Source organism: Lissotriton helveticus, chromosome 11 (assembly GCF_964261635.1).
Source record: "Lissotriton helveticus chromosome 11, aLisHel1.1, whole genome shotgun sequence".
Lineage (NCBI taxonomy): Eukaryota > Metazoa > Chordata > Amphibia > Caudata > Salamandridae > Lissotriton > Lissotriton helveticus.
Window position 1 is genome coordinate 1054631616 of NC_136072.1, and position 22672 is coordinate 1054654287.

At 45.8% G+C, this 22672-nt stretch overlaps 1 protein-coding gene across 1 annotated transcript in view; it reads right to left on the reverse strand.

The window, feature by feature from the left end:
• VPS33A (VPS33A core subunit of CORVET and HOPS complexes) overlaps positions 1 to 20613 on the reverse strand; it is a 163787-nt gene extending 143174 nt beyond the window's left edge. Inside the window, exon 1 of the mRNA XM_078667560.1 lies at positions 20470 to 20613. Within this exon, the coding sequence (XP_078523686.1) occupies positions 20470 to 20571 (102 nt within the window). The 5' untranslated portion in view covers positions 20572 to 20613. The remainder of the gene's footprint in view (positions 1 to 20469) is intronic.
• Positions 20614 to 22672: the final 2059 nt, after the last annotated feature.

Here is a 22672-nt window from a genome sequence, read left to right on the forward strand (position 1 = left end):
GAGACACAAAATATTTTTTGACTAAAATAGAAGGTATTAACTGGGAAGAGGATTTCTTACTAGAACACTAGGTGTGAATTCACTTTACACTATAATAGATCACACCCAGGGTGTAAAGGCATGCTACCATTACCTCAAGAACAGACCCATCAGATTTCTGGACCATACTAACATTTTCATCGAAATGATGAACCAATGTTTAAAAAATAACATTTTCATGTTTAATGGGATGCTGTACATACAGATCCTTGACACTGCTATGGCCACATGTTTTCCCCTAGCTTTGCCAACCTGTTCTTGTGTCTCTGGGAGGAGGAAATCAGAAAAGAAGCTACCCTTATATCAGAATTCTCCTAAGTACGTTTATGGTTGCGTTACATCGGCGACCGTTTCCTTATCTGGCAAGGTACACATGACGAAGTCACCGAGTTTATCGACAAGCTGAAATCTAATAGGTATAACATCAAACTCTCATCCAATACAAATAAACATCAGATTGAGTTTCTCGACGTATTAGTTTCAGTTAAACATAACACTTTGGAGAACAGTCTCTTCAGGAAAATAACTGCAGCTAACACCATTCTACACGACCTCAGAGGCCATCTAGAAACTCTTAAATGGAGAATTCCTTTTGGAGAACTACTGAGGGCAAGGAGAAACTGCAGTACTGAAGAAACATTTAACATCGAGAAGGAAAACATGATTGGTAGATTCCCCAACAGACGTTACTGGGTACTCAACCGTGCGATAGAAAAAGTCAACAAAATCAGTAGAGCTGACACCCTGATTGAGCACAATACAGACATTAACAGCCAGGTAGAATCACAAGAGACTAGACTGATTACCACACATATTCACAATTCCCAGCAGATCTATAAGATCTTTGCTAAACATTGGCATATACTTACGGGGTACTCTGTTAATCGGCAAGTCCATCCATACACGTCCTACATTCACCTATACGAAAGGCCGCAACCTCAGAGTCATCTTGGTCCACAATGATGTTACACAAATACAACAACAAAGAGACCATAACCTCAAAGGTCTCTTCCCTTGCGGTCACTGTAAGGCTTGCCGGAATAGCAGCTTGGTTAAAGAATACAACATACCAGGGAGAGCTAACAAAAAACAGATAACCCGATTTTTAACCTATAGCACCACAATTGTTGTGTATGCACTGGATTGCCCTTGTAGACTCCGTTATGTTGGTAGCACAACACCTATGGCCAAGAAAAGAGTCTTGGAACATATGCATGCCATAAATAACAGGGATCCACACTACCCGGTTGCACATCATTTTCAAACACACCATCTATCTAACAGTGCTCTGTGGAGTTATTTCATAATTGAGCAGGTACACACAGGCACCCAAGGGGTGTAAACGGGAATCCACATGGATCTTGAACTCGAGCCGGGTGGCCACAATTTAGATGAGGAATTGAATATACATTTACATGTAGACTGAACTACTTTAGTTTCTGCAGGCTTTTCATTGCTGTCTGTAATGTAACATAATTCTTCTCCATTACAATGTTTAATATTAAGCATTTATGTATTATAATTAGGCTAATTATAATGTACATAATGTGTACAGTTCAAGCTACATTCTTTCAACTTTTAATTCCGAATTTCTGTTTTTTGTATTTTCCCAGGAGGAAAGGAAGGGACCCACCGCTATGAGACAGACACTTATAACACGGGTTCCCTACCCTTTTCTTCCGTCATTAGGGGCACCACGTATCCAGATAAGATTTCTTTATTCACACTTTTTTCTCATTTTGTTTTTCTCATTTTTTCCTCACTTCTTGTTCACTGTCTTTCTCTTGCTTCTCCTTTGCTGTGCAGGATGGCAGTCAAAATGCTTTAATCTCATGTTTTTAAGGCTTGTTTTTATATATGATTAGACTGTGTTCCTGTACTATGGTATGTCTGCCATAAGTACTTGCCATAAGTTTCGATTAGGCAATGTTTCTGCACTATGGTACGGTTTGCCTTATATATGATTTATCATTGCTTAGCCACTATGGCAAACAGCCACTATTCTGTACACTATCAGCCACTCTGCCTCATGATATTTACATTGCACACTATTTCGTCACATGCATGTAACCAACGTTTGTAAGGTTATTTACATAATCATCAGGCCCTATGCCATTCCGTTCATCTGTCAATTTCATATGACTCCTACCCGTAATCTATTTAATTCTTAGATGTACCGTTTACATTTGTTTATTTATCCGGCTGTACCCTGATACCTAGCCTCTATTTTGGCACTATGTCCTTCAGTCTTGCTAATCACGCTCGTAATGGTTACACAAAAACTGGACACAGTTATATTTCAATACACCATTCATTTATAAACTCGTCTTACATCAACCCCCAGCAGTTAGTAGACTGTACGTTGTCTGACATATATATTGTTGTATTGCTGTCCATGGTTTCTCTACAATATAAGAGAATGGTATAGATTTCCACACATTGATGATGCAAATAGTACTATCATGTATTGTGTATACAGTGCTCAATTTTCATCAATTGGTGCATGTAATATTTTGGCAACCGGCTGATCATGTATTTAATGGTAGCTAAGGTGATTCACTTTTGTTTACATTTATTTAATACTTACTGCCAAGTTGCCAGTAGTAATTTACTAATACTACAAGATGGACGCTTCATTTTCATCACGTTTTAGCTCACGTGCAACAAACTGTTGTGTATGGTCCATTTTCCATTTTCATGATTAACTTGAGTCTATGTAATGGTGCATTTCCTGTACGCTGTCGAAACACATTACCATATGTAATTAAACCCCCACTGCTGCACTATCTGAGAGTGCAGACATTCTTTCCTTTGTCTGTGATATACATATATACTGCTCTAACTGGAAACAGTAATAATAGAGAATATGAAACGGCGCAAAGAGATGTGAAATAACCATCAAAGTGCATCTTGGGACCTGCAGTTTAAGAGGTGACTACACAGCACTTTGTAGTCCAATCAGGCGTTTAAAAGAGAGAGCGTCATGCAGTCTACCAAATAAGTCCCACCTGTGACCAAGGCTCCCAGTTAGCTGAAATGCGTAAGGAAGGACATTGAAGTGTAACCCTGTGATTGCTTGGGTGTTCCAGAAAATAATCCGGTGTGCGGCGCTCTTCTTTTTCTGTGGAGTGTTCTGAAGGAAGGCTCCCCGGAGCCTTAAGGGGGCAAAAGAGGGGGGCTATGCAGCCCCCTCCAAAAAATTAAAATAAAATAAAGTTGGCCATGCCCCGGGGGATGGGGTCCCCGGGGCCGGAATTGGCCACGGGAGGGGGGGTCACGCGGCCCCCTTCCCGATTGAAATTTTTTTTTTTAAATTGGGGGCAGGCCCTGGGGGATGGGGTCCCAAGGGCCCAAAGAAAAAGAAGGGGGGCTACACAGCCCCCCTTCTTAAAAGTTTTTTTTTTTTTTAAGCTGGATCGGGAGGAGGCCACGCCCCCTCCCTGCACCTCTCTGCAAACACGCCCCCTAGCGAGTTTGCAGAGGGGGAAGTAATTCCCCTCGCATACTGGGGGTCCCTGGGGGAGGTGTAAAAAGGGTCTGGGCCTCATTACACCTCTCTGCAACGCAGCCCCCTGGCGCATACTGGAGGTTCCTGGTGGGCTAGTTGGCCACCAGGGACCCCCAGTATGCAAGGGGAATTAGTTCCCCCTCTGAAAAAGCGCCAGGGGGCTGCGTTGCAGAGAGGTGTAAAAAGGGGCTTGGCCTCATTACACCTCTCTGCAACGCAGCCCACTGGTGCATACTGGAGGTTCCTGGTGGGCTAGTTGGCCCCCAGGGACTCCCAGTATGCAAGGGGAATTAGTTCCCCCTCTGAAAAATCGCCAGGGGGCTGCGTTGCAGAGAGGTGTAAAAAGGGGTGTGGCCTCTTTACACGTCTCTGCAACGCAGCCCCCTGGCGCATACTGGAGGTTCCTGGTGGGCTAGTTGGCCTCCATGGACCCCCAGTATACAAGGGGACTTAATCCCCCAACTTAGAACGTGGTACGGGGCGTGTTTGCACAGTGGTGAAGGTAGGGGGCGAGGCTAGAGGTGATGTGTGCAAACATGTTCTGTGGCGCGTTTTAAGTTGGGGGAATTAATTCTTCTTCAATCCAGAGGTCCCCTAGGGGCCAACTAGTCAAACAGGTACCTCCAGTAAGCACCACGGAGCTGCGTTGCAGAGTGTTGTAAAAAGGGGGCGTGCCCTCTGAACACCTGTCTGCAACCCAGCTCTCAGGCGCATACTGGAGGTACCTGGTGGGCTAGTTGGCTCACAGGGGACCTCAGGATTGAAGAGGAATTAATTCCCCAACCTAAAACGCGCCACAGGGTGTCTTTGCACACATGTTACCACAGGCCCCGCCCCCTTCCTTCACTATTGAGCAAAATATTCCTGTAAAATCAGCCGAACTACGAATTCCGATTTACTCACCTGTTATCACAAGAGACGTCAGTACTGCATCTTTGAGCGCACTACTGATCCTGAAAAGTAATTCTAACCATACTTACAGTAACTTGAATTTCCTTTCATAGGCTAACATTGACTGGTTTCACTTGGAAATTTTTATCAGGAGAGACCTCATTGCTGCATCTTTTAGCCCACTACTGATCCTGAAAAGTAATTCTAATCGTAGTTACAGTAACTTGAATTTCCTTCCATAGGGTAACATTGACATGTTTCACTTGAAAAATGTTCTAAGTGTGTAGTTTTGGAACTTTAAAAAATTCCTCAAAAATCAGCCGAACTACGAATTCCGATTTATTCACCTGTTTTCAGGAGAGACCTCGGTGCTGCATCTTTCAGCTCACTACTGTTCCTGAAAAGTAAATTTAACTGTACTTACCAGTAACTTGAATTTTCTTCCATAGGATATCATAGCCTGCTATATAAAATATATATAAATTAAAAAAATATTTTAAAAAAATAAAAATATTACAATTTCAATATTTTTAAAAACATTTATTTTTCAATTTATATAAAAAATATGTAATCTAATTTAAAAAATAAAATATCTAAAAATAAATAATTTAAAATGTAGTAAATCAGTATAAAAAAATATAACAATTAATACATTTAAAAATGATCATTTACAAAACCTTTGAAATTCACTGAAAAAACCATAGGTTTCAACCACGTTATAGTTAAAAATTAGCATTTAAAAAACCTTAGAAATTCACTGAAAAAAAACATAGGTTTCACACATGTTATAGTTAAAAATTTGAATTTAAAAAACCTTAGAAATTCACTGAAAAACCATAGGTTTCACACATGTTATAGTTAGCTGGACATTTCACTCATACAAAACCATTGAAATTCCCCCGTTATAGTTAACTAAAACTCGCTCGCCCGCAATGCACTTCTGATGACGTCACATATTACATCACTCATTTTTTTTGTTTGAATATATTTATTGCATTTTCTTGTCAGTATGCAGCATTACACATGAAAAAATAAATCGTGCCGTAGTACATATTGATTGTCAAAAGTCACTTCAATTAGACAGTCACATGAGGGAGTACAATTGCAAGGAGCGAAAGAAAAGCAAAGTATTTAGTACAGCTTATCTCTGTCATCGGTTATAGTTATGCAACTGAGAGAAGGAAAAAAAAAAAAATTGAGAGCAACATCAGTGGCAGTTCACAGTATAAAAGAAGAAAACAACAATTGTTTCCCGGGTTCACACCAGTGAAGTGTTCAGTACGGATCACAGATTATGCTATGGTAGCTGATCAAGGCAAGTTGGGCACATCTGCAATGCAACATATATCCAGCTCTTTATCACAAACCAAGAAATGTAAAGAACAACCTAAAGATTCAAGAACTAGAGACGAGGTGATAACTAACCGTGAAAGCGTGTGTACTTGTGTTGGTCAGAGGACAGGTAGTGGGTAAGCATGTATGTGACCTTGCCGGCAGTGAGGATCGCAGTACGCAACCAGCAAGCGCGCAGCGGGAGGGGATGGGGGGGGGGGGGGTGTCAGCCTGGGGTGGGGGGGGAGAAACTCAGCCAGTATCAATCAGAGAACGGCATGAGCGTCTAGACAACGCCACTCTGCAGGCATATCCGCTGGTAAACAATCAGGGCATTATCCCAGTCCTGCGCTATAGGATACATGCGGAGCCCCGCCGTCTCTTCTCTATGTAATGCTACACTTTCCGCTCTTGCCCAGTTGTCAAACGAATTACGCCATTGTATCGCCCAGGGGGGTGCACTATTCTTCGAGCGTCTGGTAATGAGACGTTTCGCAGTGATCAGCCCCAGGTCCCAGAACCTCGCCTGGACTTTTGTCTGTTTTTGTTCTTTTAAACAAACCCAATAGGCAAACATCCCATGTATGCGGTAAGCTACCTCCCGTCGCCTTCGCTAAAGTAGTCGACACTGTGATCCAGTAGTTATGTAGGGAAGGGCACATCCACAGTACATGTAGGAGTTGTGCGTCCACAAGTCCACATCTGGGACAGGCCGACGTGTTAAGACCAAAGTAACGATTGAGTTTATCAGGAGAGAGGTACGCACGGTGCACAATGTAATATTGTATGAGTTTGAAACAGGCATTACGCGGTATGTTCTGCGCCCCAGCCAGCACCTGCGCCCATTCTCTATCAGTCCAGTCTCGGCCCCTATCTACTGTCTATTTATCTCGCAGTCGCTGTGTAGAGGGCTGTGTGTGCATGTGTAGTGCTTGGGCAAGCCAGTGTACTATGTGAGAGCCGTTACCCATCACATGTAGGTATTGGATGAGCAGATGTGTTGGTGGCTCCTCTGTTAGGGCACCCCAGGCTCGTGTCAGTATATGAAGGAGTGTCGCATGCGTCAGGAATTGCCCGGCGGGTAGCCCAGTATTGTCTGCTAGGGTCGCAAAAGGAAGGAGAGCGCCCTCCACAAATAAATCACCCAGACTCTCCAAGTCAACTGCCCAGTACAGGTTCCGTAAGTGCGCCTCCCTCCCAAGGTGTGCCTAGTAGTGGTAGATTTGGGGCATACGGTGTGGTAGCGCTGGTAAGTTTCAGGCTTCTCACATAGCACTTCCTCACTACCGCAAGGTGTAGTTGATCAGGGCAGCGGGTCTTGGCTAGGGGGTGAAACAGTGCGTGTACCTGTGCGACCGACATGATTATATCCTCCGAGGCAGTATCACCCAGGTTTTTCCCACTTAACCAGTAGGTGACCCACTGCAGCTGCGCAGCTAGGTAGTAGAGTTCATGGTTAGGGACAGATAGCCCCCCACTGTCCGTAGCTGCATATAATGTCTTCAGCGCAACTCTGGGGCGTCCCTTGTTCCAGATCAATCTTCTGGTCAGGGTTTCCAGTTCTCGGAAAAAGCGAGTTGGGACATACACTGGAAGATTTGCATAAAAATACAGCAGCCGAGGCAGGGCAATCATCTTAGCAAGCGTAATACGACTGGGGACATTCAATGGTAGCGAATTCCAAAAGGACACCTGAGCTGCGAGCGACGAAATTGTTCTCTTGAGGTTACCATCCAACAGGTCAGCGGGTTCACGATAAACCTGGATCCCTAGGTAGCGGAAAACAATTGGATACCAGACGAGACGTTCACCCGCAATATCGCACTCCGCGATGTCCGCAGCAAAAGAATATACCCCTGATTTCGCCCAATTAACACGAAGTCCCGACACATCACCGAAAGTACTAAAGATAGTAGTGAGCGCGTCTGGGAAGCAGGTTAGGTCCCTAATATAGATCAGTAGATCATCTGCATATAGAGATACTGAATGTATCCCGTCAGCTAACGGGATACCCCAGTCTACACCGGAAGCACGCAGCCGCATCGCCAAGGGCTCCATCATGAGTGCAAAGATCAAAGGGGAAAGGGGGCATCCCTGTCTAGTGCCTCTGCGAACACGGACCGGGTCTGAGAAAAGCCTGCCCGTGCGCACACGCACCACAGGGTCTGAGTAAAGAAGTTCCACCATCTGAAGGTAGGCAGAGCCCAAACCAAATTTGTCCAACACCTGCAGGAGGTAGGGCCATTCCACAGAATCGAACGCTTTCTCAAGATCGAGAACCACGCATCCCGAGCGAGGCCATCGGGATACGGCCAGACTCTGCACACGGAACAGTCGCCTAATGTTGTAAGAGGTGCTGCGGGTAGGGACAAAGCCATTCTGGTCAGCGTGTACCAGCGCGGGGACCAGAGGCGCCAATCTCTGGGCCAGCGCGGACGCTAGGATTTTGAAATCCGTGTTAAGGAGAGCGAGTGGCCTGTATGACCCCATATTGAGCCCGTCCCTGCCAGGCTTCAAGAGTGATATCACGTTCGCTTCATTCAAGGTCGGAGGGAGAGCAGTATTTTCGATTGCCGCTCCATACATTCGTAAATGTTCAGGAATAAGGATGGTAGAGAAGGCTTTATAAAATTCTGCAGGTAACCCGTCTGGACCTGGGGATTTACCATTGGCGAGGGAGAATATAACTGTCCGAAGCTCCTCTGCTGTGAGTGGAGCTCACAATTCCTCGCCCTGCGCATTAGTAACCGTCTGTAAGGGTAGCCCGACAGATACTCGGAGATATCCTCCTCGGCGACCCGCAAATGGAAACGGTACACGTGCTTGTAATGACTCGTGAAAGATTCGTGTATAGCCCTCTGCGTGTAGACAATGGTGTTCTGAGTGGTGCGGATGGACAGTATCGGCGACTATTGGGTGTCTCGCCGTATCAGCCAAGTTAACAGTTTACCTGGCTTATCCCCAGCGTGGTGCGTGCGCGCTGAGTGTGCAGCATAGTTTAAGTTCTTCAGCCTGTCCAGAAGCTGAGTGTGTCGTTCCCGGGCCGACACTAATCTCGTATCGTCTCCTCCCGCCGCCTCCTGTTCGCCGGCTAGTAAGTCCGATTCTACATTCGTCAAATCCCTATCCACCTGGCGTCTCATCCCCGCCTGTGTGCCCAAGCAATAACCTCGCGTGACCACCTTAAACGCGTCCCATTCAATCTGTGGGATGGATGCAGTGTCGTTATTCTCAAAGTACTGCAAAATGTGAGTCGAGAGCAACTCTCTGTACGGGGCGTCCAGTAAGGCATCCGGTTGGAGTCGCCATGTGGGGACCGGCGGGTGTGGGCGCGCTCAGGCAAAGTCAAGGGTATGTGGGTTATGGTCCGAGTGAGTGCGTCCGAGATAGCAGGTGTCTGTGACATGGGGCAACAACTCGCTTGACAACATGAATCTGTCAAGCCTAACATGGAGCGTGTGGGCACCTGAGTAGTATGAGTAAGTTCTTGTATTAGGATTACGACTGCGCCAGGCATCAGAGAGGTCCAACTGCGTCGCCCAGTCCACTAGTGCTTTCGATGCTCCAACTATCGGCGCAGTGGCCAGGGGAAGGGGAAGAGAGCGGTCCAGTGTTACATCGAATACGCAATTATAGTCGCCCCCAAGTAAGAGTGGCACACCCGGCCATGGCGCTAACGCTGTCGATAATCTTGAAAGGAAGCGCCCTGTTCAGTGTTAGGAGCATAAACTGAGGCTATGATTACCTGTTGTCCATCCCGTCTGCCCTGCAGCAGCACATACCTACCCTCAGCATCTATTTTACTGTGAGTGAGAGCAAAGGGGACCCCTGGACGGATCCACACCAAAGGTCCACGTGCATACGCTAAGTAACCTGTGGCATACAGCTGTCCCCTCCACCGGCGACGCAGTGTGGGTACCTCTGACAAGTGGGTCTTTTGCAATAACGCTACTTGTACCTGGTGTCGTTTAAGATATGAGTAAACCTGGTAACGGCGTGAGGGGATATGCATACCACGCACGTTCCAGGTGCAAAATTTAACTGTAGCCATTGCAACTGCGCATCCCCAAGTCCCATCCCAGCCACCCACCCACAGCACCCAGGCCACCAGTATAGCAGATCAGACCTCCATACAGTGTACAACAAATCGTATGTAATTTTCCTGTTCCTCGCAAGCACACTTCAGGGGAAAGGAAATAGTAGATCACCAGTCTCATAAACATGGAGAACATAAACATAATGCCAAAAGGTCGACAGCAGAACATGTTGTCGTCCAAACGCTCTAGTGAGCACTAAAAGTCCGTAAGTTCAAGAGGGGGGGGTCACTGAGTTCTCAGTGTTAGTTGTACAAAGGGTTCATGCAATCAAAGTGAGGACGCAGTCCTCCCAACACAGTCAGTCATTCGTATGTGGCCCATCATCAGCAAGAGTTCCCGATGAATGAGACATTCAGTTCTAGCAGCCCAGGAAGCAGGTGATCGGTAGTAGCGCTGGGCAGGGCGCAAGCAGCCACTCACCTCTGGGGGGGTACGTCCGCCCCCTCTAGCAAGTCCCGGTACCCACCGATAGGAGGACTGTCCATGGCAGGTCATACACGTCGGGTTCAGGGCATGAACCTGCAGTGATCAGATCCAATTGCCGCTGTAGCGGGTAAAGTTGTGTCTCCCATTGCCTCCAGTATCACATAGGTGCCTTAACACTTCAGCCGTAGACACGGGTCGTGTATCCAAGGAGCGGGTCATTCATACTGAAACATGTTCAATGGACTGTGTCTGCAGTTTGTGGTGTAACATCCGGAAGATCAACCGATACCTGGGAATCCGCAATCCATAAAGGTACTCATCATCGCTCACAAGGCCTTCAGGGCTAGCTCCAGGGGCAGGGTCCGCTGTCGACGATCCACTGATCTCCGCAACCAAGCGGAGGGCTTCCTGTTGCTCATTCTGCATATGTTCAGGAGTAGGGCCCAGTTCTGTCTCAGTATGAGTTGAATGCGTCGGTGAAGGTCTCGTGCGACGGCGCCGACGAGTTCCCCTGTCACGTCGCATCCTCAGTGGCACCTCTCCAGGGCTATTGTCAATGCCCGAGTCAAGCCAGGCCTCGGCCGCCTCAGGGGTATTAAAGAAGTGTGTCTTATCTTGAGCCACGACTCGCAGGCGAGCCGGGAACAGTAAGGAGTATTTGAGAGCCAGGCGGTGGAGCCACTGCTTTACTGCCAGAAATGAGTGGCGTTGGCGCTGCACTTGTACTGTGTAGTCCGGAAAGAACATAATTTTTGCATTTTCGACCCTGATGTCGGATAGTTTCCTCGCCTCGCGTAGAATGGCATCACGATCTCGATAGTTCAAAACCCGAATGAGCATGGGCCTCGGATTTGAGCCCTCAGGAGGAGGTCGGGTCAGTACGCGATGAGCTCGCTCCACAACAAAGTGTCGCAAGAGGGTAGCTTCCGGGAGAATGTCCATGAGCCAACGCTCCACATGTTCCGGCGCTTCTCGAGGTTCCCATCTCTCCGGCAGGCCCACTATGCAGATGTTGTTTCTCCTCGCCCATCCTTCCGCATCCTCTGCGCGATCTTCCAGGAACTCCACCCTGTTAAGAAGATCTTGAACATGTTTGTCCATCTGAGTGACCTTAGGAGTCAAATCTGTCAATGTGGTCTCCAGAGTCTCCGTCCGATCAGAGAGTTTTTTGTGATCAGCTCGAAGGTGCGTCAGGTCTATGGCCACACTATCGATTTTAGTCTCTAGTGAGGTGCGGGTCGGTTGCATCGACTCCTCCAGCCTCTCCATCACTGCCAACATCGTGTCGAGTTTGGGAGGCTGTTTGATCCAGCTCAGCCTGCTTCGCCATTTTCCCCTTCACCTGCGCACCTCCGGTTCCAGCTCTAGTCTTAGGGCCCACAGACATGGGAAGTTCCGTAGGGTGGAGTCAAGGGAATGGCCCGAATAGTCTCTTTATGCAACTTGTAGAGAATGTCCTGCCGTAGTGGCGACGCGGTTCAGCTGCGAAGGAGCAGAGGTCATCCGCCTCCCACGGACACGCAGTATGTACACTTGCTGTATGACCAGCCCCAGGTGTGATGGGCACCAGGTTCGGGCCGAGCATGTCGGCCCCCAGGCACAAGAATGGGTTAACGCTGCACCTATGTAGCAGGCAGTCGTCTGGTGTGGGGATCTGGTTCAGGGGGGTGGCACAATCCGAGAGGGGCGGCCCTCTTCTGCAGCTGCACACGCGGCTGTTGCGGCGGCCAATGCCTTTAACTCACAAGTTAGGACTGCCTGCGTTGTTCACTGTGTTCTCTTCCACTGCAGAACCCATGCATCAGCGTCCCCATGCTCCTAGTAGTCCTGTCAATGTTCGAGCCTCTGAGCACCGGGATCCGATGAGATGGTCAAAGGAAGAAAAAAGAAAGTCAGATACCCCCTGCCCAGTTTGATCAGCATCCGTTCCAAGCATAAGTTCTGCATGAAGTGGGCAGCAAAAGTCAAATCACAGACACCGTCTCTGCTACCGTTGTCAGGGGTGATCATCAGAGGACCCGGTGGTCCGCTTGTGTTCCAGGGTTCTGTGCCACTAAGTTGAGGATCGCAGTTTGCATAGGTGAGCGCCACAATAGATCCCCCACATCAGCAGGACGTTTGGGTAGTGAGTGCGGTGGTAAGATCGCATCTACGGTCCACAGGTGGGGTAGGGCTTCAATGTATTTGTATGTTCATGGCGGGTTCCGCACCATGGAATTCCCCAAAGTGTATCAGCGCTAGTAGTGGGCGAGTGGGAGCGGCTGGGCAGTGAGTACTTCAACTTTACTCTCGCCGTGGTGGTGCTGCCCGTATCTCCGCCGCAAGTAGATATTTTGTCACCAAACCACCCACAGAGCAATCGGAGGGGGGGGGCTAGGCGCAGAACGGCCCCAGCGCCGCCCCCCCCCTGGCATAGGCTGCAGGCTTGCCATGTCTCTGTTGCAGTGGCGCCGAGTGAACCCCGCCACCCTCTTCCGCTGCCGGGCCTAGCAGGCAGACGCATCCCCGGCCTCAGGCAAATGCCGAAGCCGTCCAGAAGTGGTCGTAAACGATGGGAACGTGTCGCTAGTTCCGCGGAATAGTCCAGGGCAAATGACCAGGTCTAGAGCTCACCCGGCGAGGGAGAAGCACTTCAGATTCCCTTGGCGAAGGTGTCAGGCAAAATCCGGGGAGTCCAACTCCGCCGCGAGTCGTAGCATGGGGGGGTCTACGGGTGCATCCCTCTCCGCATGTCAGTCGGCGCGGGGGCCAAGCCACAGCACACCTCCAACTGCGTCGCCTCCGGTCTTCGTCTTGGGCACAGCAGGCGATCGGGGTCCTCCGATAACTGCAGGACACAGCCCGTTGCCGCAGGGCCTAGCAGGCCAGCCGGATCCCTGACCTCGGGTGATTGTCCTCGCCGGGCAGCAGCGTCTGGAAGCAGAGCGTGCAGGTTTTCTCACCGCTGAGGCGGCCCAGTTGGTACAATCAGCCTCAAACTTCAGGAGTCGTGAGAAGGATGTCTCAGCCCCTCTCACTGTCGAGTGCAGGCCAAAACGGATAATTTTGGTGGAGAAATGGCCTGTGGCAGGGGAGCTTCTTACCGAGCTCTACCCAGGCACGTCCGCCACGATCGCGTGCTCAGCCACGCCCCCACATATTACATCACTCATGACATGGTCAGTGACATTACTCATGACATCACTGATGACATCTCAGATGACATCAATGATGACATCATCCTTGTGAAAGAATGACAGACCTCCTCTCAGTGTAATAGCGTAATATAACCCTTGATACACACATTCAAAAATAGAAACTAACATTTAAAAAAAAAAAATGGAAATACCAATTCCAGTTAGAACAACCTATTCAGTAATTTTAAAATCTACATACACATCCAGTCATTCACTAACAGTTCTATATAGGCACTCATACATGTACTCACTCATCATATGTACTCATACACCTATACATCTTATTACACACCGACACTCATCTATAGAGTTACTCACACACAAACTCACACATGTAAATAAACTATCAAACATCCATTTACTTGCATATACAGCTATACACCCACCACTACACTTACTTCTACAGAATCGTACACATACTTACTCTCTTAAACAATCAGTTATAGAAACACACTTATTTATACAGGAACTCTTACAATCTCTCGTTCTCACAAACTCACTTATATGCATCACTTATATACATCAATACTCATATATACTAGTTTAAAACATATGTAGTTATTTAAAGATATTATTGAGACAGTTATTCACTCACTAACACACCCATACACACACTCATCCACCCAATACAGTCCTGCACACATGCAGTCTTCAAAACACATACAAACTGTGAGTCACCCATTCATGCATCTATGCGGTAAGTAATACCCCCCACAAAACAAAAAAACACTCATACTGATACTCTAAAAACCAACTAATAACCCATATCGACACTCATGTAGCTAGTCACCAACCCATGCAGCCACTTATACACAAAGTGAGACACTGATACAGATATTTACATATTTAACCCCTTCGCTGCAGCCGCGCTTTTTCCGCTGTGTGGTAAACAAAAGAACAGGGCGGGGCCGTGACGAACCCCAGCCGTCATCCGCACACGCCCACCGCGGGGCGTGACGGCTGGGGTTCGTCACCAGCATGGGAAGGGTTAAACATTACTCGCTAATACATGTATTCACTAAGATACACTTAATAAGTCAGTTATAAAATACATTTTTTTTTTTTTTAACATCCATTTAGAAACTTATTTACACATTTATTCTTCCATCGACCTTTAGATATACATATATAAAACATATTTAGTTTTCAGATAGACACACATTCACTGGAGGATGTCATCAGTGATGTCATTTGAGATGTCATGAGTGATGTCACTGACCATGTCATGAGTGATGTAATATGTGACGTCATCAGCAGTGCATTGCGGGCGCTCGAGTTATAGTTAACTATAACGGAGGAATTTCAATGGTTTTGTATGAGTGAAATGTCCAGCTAACTATAACATGTGTGAAACCTATGGTTTTTCAGTGAATTTCTAAGGTTTTTTAAATGCTAATTTTTAACTATAACGTGTGTGAAACCTATGTTTTTTTCAGGGGTTTCTGCCGAGTGCAGACTGTGAATTACACAGAGGAGAAGATTTAACCCAGATCTCTCCAGGCTCGACGTATCCTGCAATCGTGGATGGGGCGTCTGGGGACTTGAGGGAACCCCGACATTGCAATTAATGGAAGATGCCTGCCACTACAAGGCCCCCCTTGACATGGTAATTGACAGCGCCCATTATGACATTTCAATCGTGCTCACGCACTTACCAGGATATTGTATGCTGGGAGCTGTAGTCTCAGACTTGACTGCAGCTGTTCTCAATTAAGCAGGGTCAGCTGTTCTCTCTACAAAGGGAGCACCGTAGAACTTTCAAGGAGGGAAAAGGGCACCTTTCAAGTTGTGAGCGGCGTCTGAGGAAGGCGGTAACGCCGAAATGCATTATGCTGCGCAACCTTCAGTGAATAAAGGGCTCCTTCTACAAATCCCCGCTGTGTCCTTGGGTCACTGAACAATGAGTGGTCTGTTTTGCATATATATATATATATATATATATATATATATGATTTTCAAGCTAATCAGAAATTAAATAAAACAATTGTATTTATCCTGGAGGAAAACAAGAACAAATTGTCAAAGTAGTCCCACTCCTTAACACTGAATAGAACTACTTTGTAATTCGATGTACAACTTGAGAAAGGGCAGAATGACGTCACTCACTGTAAAGTCAGTCAAAGACTGAAGTGGGCTGGTCCACTGCCCTATTCAATACACTGCAATGGGTGAAGAAAATGTGAATGACACAATAGCAGATCAATGGATGAAAAGGTCTGACTAAAAGCCCCTACAAGTAAGAATATTATACAATTTATTTTAGTAAAATCTATGGTCTTGGCTAACGTTATACCTAAACAGGCAACCTGGTATATTATGGGCCTATTAGACTTATTGTCTAAGCACAAAAACATTTGGCAAAATGGTCCTTAATAGACTTGAATACTGGATTGAAAAGAACCAATCATTTTCCCGTTGCCAATCTGGCTTTCACAAAAAGAAAGACACCACTGACTAAATGTTTAAGTACTATTAAATAGTCTCAATTATGTCTACTTGGGGTGCCCCTTTACACAGACTACATAAAAACATTAGCTAACAGTGCTCTATTTCGGTTCTTGTAGAAGCAGAGATAATCTGAAATAACATAATTGACGACAACACTGTGCATGGCGGGGCACGAGTTATAGTTACTCTAGGGCACAAGTTATAGTTTCTTGAGATAACTGTAACTGGTGAGTTTCAGAGGTTTTGTTAGTTTAAGATGTTATGTTTTAACTGACATTCTCACCCAAAGTATATCACTATAAATTCCCTTTAACTATAAACACACACACATATATTATATACACACACACACACACACATACATACATACACACAAAGCTAGGAATGACATAACTACACATACACATGTGACGAAACACAGCCGTACAATTTTCTAGAGATACATAACACAGTCTAACAATAACTAGACAGTGAGCTTTTTATTTCTTACTAGCTTACCTGTCGCGCGTTGCTGCGATCTCAAAAGAAAGGAATGTTGCTGCTGCTCAGAAAGATAATTATCTCAGTTTCCTTTGTTTTCTGGGATTGGCCTATATCTTCTGAATACCTCTGAATGGCCCTTTAAGGTGAAATGTTAACTTTTTTCTCTGGTTTGTGTACGCTTTCTAATGATACTTTTGTCTCGTTCTCGATATTGGCCCCTGTGTCTTTCACCCTAGACTACTTCCCCTCCGGTTCTATTTCGAACTGGATTAGGCCTTATCGCATTTGGTATACTTTTGAACGCGAGCGCGAGAGCACAGCGCTTACACGCTCATACCTTGCGCCCCCATCACGACTCGGGTTCATTCCCGATCCCGCACCGTCTCGCCAACACTCCGTCTCGGCACAACGAAGACTGATTCGACATGTTTGGGCAGCTTCTCTGGCCCCCTCAACGAGCGTAGCTGCACTCGAGGAGGGCCGGGTTACAATAGAGGAATTCACCTGTGGAGCGATTCTCGATGGTCGTTCGTTTGGGAAGAACGGGCTTGATCAGTTTGTATTCGAACAGCTTCTAATCTTGCTTCGATATTTAAAAAATGTTTATGCCAGAAACCTTCGCGGGAGTGTACTCAACAACTTCCCAAAGTTTCATGGTGATCGGATGAATGGTGTAGTAATGCATAAAGGACAAACAGACAGACAGACATACATTCGTTTTTATATATATAGATTAGTTGACAATCAAGGTTGAATGGGTAACTAAAAAGAGAAGAAAACGTGCACAAGCATTTTTTTAAAGCAAAATGCAGGGGGGTTGGGGAAAAAAGCAACAGGACAGCAAAAGCAACATAGGATGGATTATGAAAACAAAACAGAGAGGGCGATAGGCGTAAGCAACACCATGAAAGGTGGGATGGATGCGAAAGCAACATGGAGGATAGGAGGAACAGGGAAGTGATAAAGGGGCTGGGGAAAGCCTTAAGGAGGGCACGGGTGGGGATAATGAACAACACGGACAGTGAAGGAGGGCACATGTAGGGGAAAGCAGCATGGAGGTTGTGGGGAGGAGCACATGACGTGCGCAACAAAGAGGTGTAGGATGGGTGAAACACTGGTGTGACAGAAAGCAGCACCAGAGTAAGGAGAAAGAAGTACATGAGGGAGAAAGCTTGAAAACACATGCACTCTCATGGATTGCTTAACATAAAAGAAAACAAGCATTTGCAATGCAATAGGTCTCACATTTGCGAGAGTTTGAGCTATGGACATTGTAAATGACAATGCCTTATTTATGTGTTTTGAAAACCTGCACACGGTGTGTAAACATGCACTTTGTACTTATAGTCCTTGCTTACGAGAAGCAAGGTTGGCAGTAAAACAGGTGCAAATGCGAGACCTATTGCATGTGAGAGCACTTTGAAATATGTGAGGTCCGGTGTGTGCTATACAAGCCCGCTTCTTGTGACTGACAGTCTATAATGTTGCTTCATTTAAGAATCTAGGCCACATACAGGGTGCACAATGACAACTGACTTGTCTCTTAACTCACTAATGGCATTGTCAAGTATGGGTGGGCATGAGTATTTTCAGGTTCATGCAAAAAAACTTTTAATAATTGCCTCACCAATGCAATAATAAGATCTGATGTTCTAAGTTAAAACGCTCACTTTTTTAAAAATTTGAGTCTTCATATTTTTATATGCGGTTGGCTGCACAGCTTATGTGCAAACATTTTCAGGGCTCAGCTCGTGCACAGATACTAGAGCCAAGCCAGTCCTTCAGCTCATCCCTCGTTAATTTGTTGGCTCGCCCACCTCTTGAATCCAAAGCCTACTATGCTTGATATGTGTATAGCACTGTGGATGCTGTGGTTGCATGCAAGTGTACGTGCACAGTGCCAGCATTACCACAGTCCCACCCCCCCAGCCTCCCCCAGTTTTACCACTCGCCCTCCACCCCCTCAATCTCCTTGTGTGTGTTTCTTCTCAGCCTGTTGAGTTAACTCAATAAAACTGGCGATCGCTTAATTGAAACCAGCGGCAAATTATCATATGATTCTTTTCCAATGGGTTCTACAAGATAAATCTGAACTGGGAACTGAAATTTACGCTAGCAATGGGTAAAAACATTGCATAGTTCTTGCGAAGAAAACTGTGAACACGTGAAACAGACAAATAAAGGCTAACTCGCTCTTAAAGACAGATACTAGCATTTCGACATTCATATTGAAAAGCCATCCTGTGCCTTACATCCCGGGATGAGGAGATACAGTACTGTTTTGAAATATTTGCTGCAGGAGGGTGATAAATTGGGGTAAAGGTATGATAACTGCTTTGGAGTTAAGCAGCAGTCGCAGAGCACAGTAACTAGAGATTTGCATATGATGTCCTGCCAATAAACTGTTCTTCACATTATGTAGTTTCTTCTATTCAAAGTAGCATTTTAAAAGGAAAAGAACGCTCGCTGTTTTATGCAAAGTCTGCTTAGCCTTACGGATATGTCAAATGTAAATCGTCCTAAAAGGTCTGATTTTTCTTATGTGCATAGCAAAGCGAAACAAATCACAATATCTGTGAAATTGTAATTCCTTGCCATATAATGTTTAGAAGAAAGAAAAAAAGATTGCTCACTAGTATGAGAAACAGCTTTTTTACACTTACTTTTTGTGTGTCTTCAGTTTTTTTTAACAGAAAAAGATGCAGTCAATGAGCCTGTTTTAACCTCCAGAAACTACACTTAGTCTGTCTGTGGTGTGGTCAAGTGCCCAGTGCTGGCTTCAATTTGTTACAGCTTACTAAGTTTACACAAATGAAATCAGCAGGGGGGAAGGCAACGGCGATTAGAATAGGCAAGACTGCGCCCCGGAATTCCAGGCTAGAAAGAGCAGCTATTAAAGAAATTAGAAAGATGCAAGAGTTTAAAATAATACATTATGAAGATTACAGCAGAAATCCCGTACACACATGCATAGAAGAAGGGAGGAGTGAGGAGAATGAAAAAGTACTTTTGTCCATGTGGTCAGCAAGGCTGGCTGCTTGCAAGCGGTCCTATGCATGGTGCCCCTTCGCCTTGCATGCCGCCTGCTGTGAATGCCCCCTGAGATGTTATGCACAAAGTTTCTGCCCACACTCTGGGTTCAGATGCCTGCCGTATTTACATCCTGATGCTACATTAGCATGACAAAAGTTTCAGATGAAGTGAGAAGGATCAAGTAAAGTAAACAATCCTGCAGCTGCTGTCTGCGCTGGTTAAAAAAAAAAAAAGCAGTTGTAGGAGAGCATGTCCTGCCTGCCAGAAGTCATTCAATAAAATACTGCCAAAGACTGTAAATAAAACATACTGAGTTACAACACTAGTAAGAGGGCCAGTTCCCATGGGAGGTAACAACTGTAGACAGGAAGGGACGAGCAAGCCAGTTAGCAAATCAAAGGCCAGCGTTTACAAAGGACAGTGACAGTAGCCAATTAAAAGGCTGGGCAGAGAGTAGGTGGAGTTTACAGTCCATACCTGAATACAGCATGTCTCAAAGAAACAGCGCAAGCGCTGCCTTAGCGAGACCTAAAAAGTAGTGCTTGAAAAGCAAGCAATGGAAGCCTGGATGGCAGTCAATCAAACAGATGGTAAAGTCGCATTCATGGAAGGGACAAACAAAAGATTGACCAGGCTGCAACATGAATAAGAAACTGGCATGAGAGTGATAGAAAACTAACCAATAGCATGCAAATATCGGGCTCCAAGTTCCACTAAGTTCTTGGTAAGCCACAATTTCGCTCGCAGTAGGCATAACCTACAGATACACCGAACTCATACCAGAAAGGTGTTACGCTATAACACCCAAAGACTGAGACCAGAATGGCCAAGTACACAAAAGCAAGACAAAAATACAGACAACTGACACAAATCATAATTATAAGGATACAAAGAATGCACCCCCAAATTGAGATATCCACAATTCACAAACGACATTGCAATGCAACAAATAGCGTGTCACAGGCAGTCCAAAATATATCTACATTAGAAGTGTTGTCAAATAGGGGGGAGGAGTTTAGTACCCGCTGTCCCTTACCTTTGTCCCCGCGCACTTGTCTAGAAACTCCCTCAGCTCTCTGCGCACAGCCTCCCGAAGAACATTGAGATTCACTCTCCCGTTGGACAGGTGAGCCGCCATCTCCCACAGACCAAGGAAATGACAGGTCAGGTGACCCGAACGTCACATGACTCTTCTGGGCGAACTGGTACGCTGGGAAGAAGTAGCGTTTAGATAATGGCCCAACGCGGCGGCCATGTTAGACCGCCACGCGATGGTAAAATATATCTTCAAACACTAAAAACAACTAAGCTTTTTTTGGATGCTTTCAACAGCTTTTGTTTTTCGTTAATGTACGTAAATATTTTAATTCATGTATGCATGTTACAGATACCAATGTCTTTTTAGTTTCCTATTTCTGCTTCACCTTGAAAGTTTGTGATGCTTTTTCTTGTTTTGCTTTAGGAGAATTAAGGTGTGATTTCCTAATTATCGCTTTGAAAATGTCACCATTTCTTGATGGCCACCTACATATTGTTCAAGGAGAAGTGGTGCGTGTTTGTTAACAAGCTCTTATTTTAATTCAAGCTATTTTCAAAGAGAGGGAAGAGTAACATCCACTAACAAGGCAAATGAATGGGTGGCATTTAATATTTACAGTTTAATCGGAGCTAATAATAGACAAACGTAGGGATGGTACATACCGTAAATTAAGCGTCTGCTAATATTATTGTTGCGTATGAGGAGCTGTACACCCTGATAAGGTTAAGAGTTTATTTCAGATCGTTGACAGCATACTTTTCAGCCTCGTTGAAGGTGTGTTTGTGTGATTTTGGTGGGTGATCCCTGGGCTCACGGCTCAGATGGATTGACGGCTGCGTTCTACAATACCTATGCCGATTTACTAGCCCCCCCAACTCCTGTCCTTATATGAGGAAGCTCAGGAGTCCAGGATGTTTCCTCCCACAATGAGAGAAGCAATAATATTGTCATTGCTTTAATCTGGGAAACCTCCGAATGAAAGAGACTCGTACCGCCCCCTCTCACTGCTAAACATTGACACCAAAATCTATGCTAAACTACCCCTGCTCCCTGTGATCGCCAGGCCTGACCAATCTGGCTTTATTCTTGGTAGGTCCTCGGCACACAATTTATGCACCTTTATTTTCGCAGTGCTTCACTACCTCAATCCTCAATTCCCAGCTTTTGCGGCACTTCTAGGACGTCACCAAGGCTTTCGAATTACTAGAATGGAAATACCTATTCATTATACTAGCAACACTGGAATTTAGTCCGACCTACATAAACCAGATAAAACTACTCCATTCATCTCCCACTGCCAAACTTAGATTAAATGGCTTGCTCTCCCCCCAACTATCTATCACCCGAGGGACGAGACAGGGATGCCCTCTGTCCCGCTTCTTTTTTAGGTCTCGGGCCTAGCAGTGTCGCGCAGCGCAAGCCTATTCCGGGCGATTTGAAAGTGGACCTTGCATTCCACAACGCTCGTGCCGTTGTGGAATCCAAGGTCCAATTTCATTGGCCTTTGGGTGCGTGCTGTTTTGAAACAGAACATGCAATAGGCCATAGGCAGTCGCATAGCTCCGCCTACGGCCTACTGGTGTCTGTTACGCGCACCAGAGGCCATATGTTTTCAATTATCGCGGCTTGACAGCCGCGATAATTCAAAACATATGCTCGCAGTGGCGCGCGTGCACCTCTGCAGGCTTTTTCTTTTACAATTGGATCGCTTTCGCGATCCTAACTACTTGCAATATAGTGTCACACTTGAGTTATGTAACTGTCACTCTCACACATAAGAACACTGCAAACATAGAAATGTCACACCTACCTTTACTGAAAATTTGACAGCAACGACTTAGAAGCTACGTATATACCTTATTTTTTCAAATGCGGGCTGTAAATTTGAAGATTGCTATTGTTTCACTTATATATATTTACGTAATACGCAAGTTCACCCTATAGAACGTCACAATGAATAAACATGAAAACTAAATAGGCCCACTGAGTGTACTTACTTGAACTACACTTGGCATGTTCAGCTATTCGTAGAATACTGAGGCAGTGAGCTCGTGCGTCAGTCTGCGGTGCAAGAGGTGACGTTACATACGTTGTGGTTATGACAGGTTCTGGGTCTCACCTGTAATGACAGTTCCTGGTGCAGCAGCCCTCAGTAACTTTACATGTCCCGCGCGTCCACTCCCAGCCTCTCGCACAACAA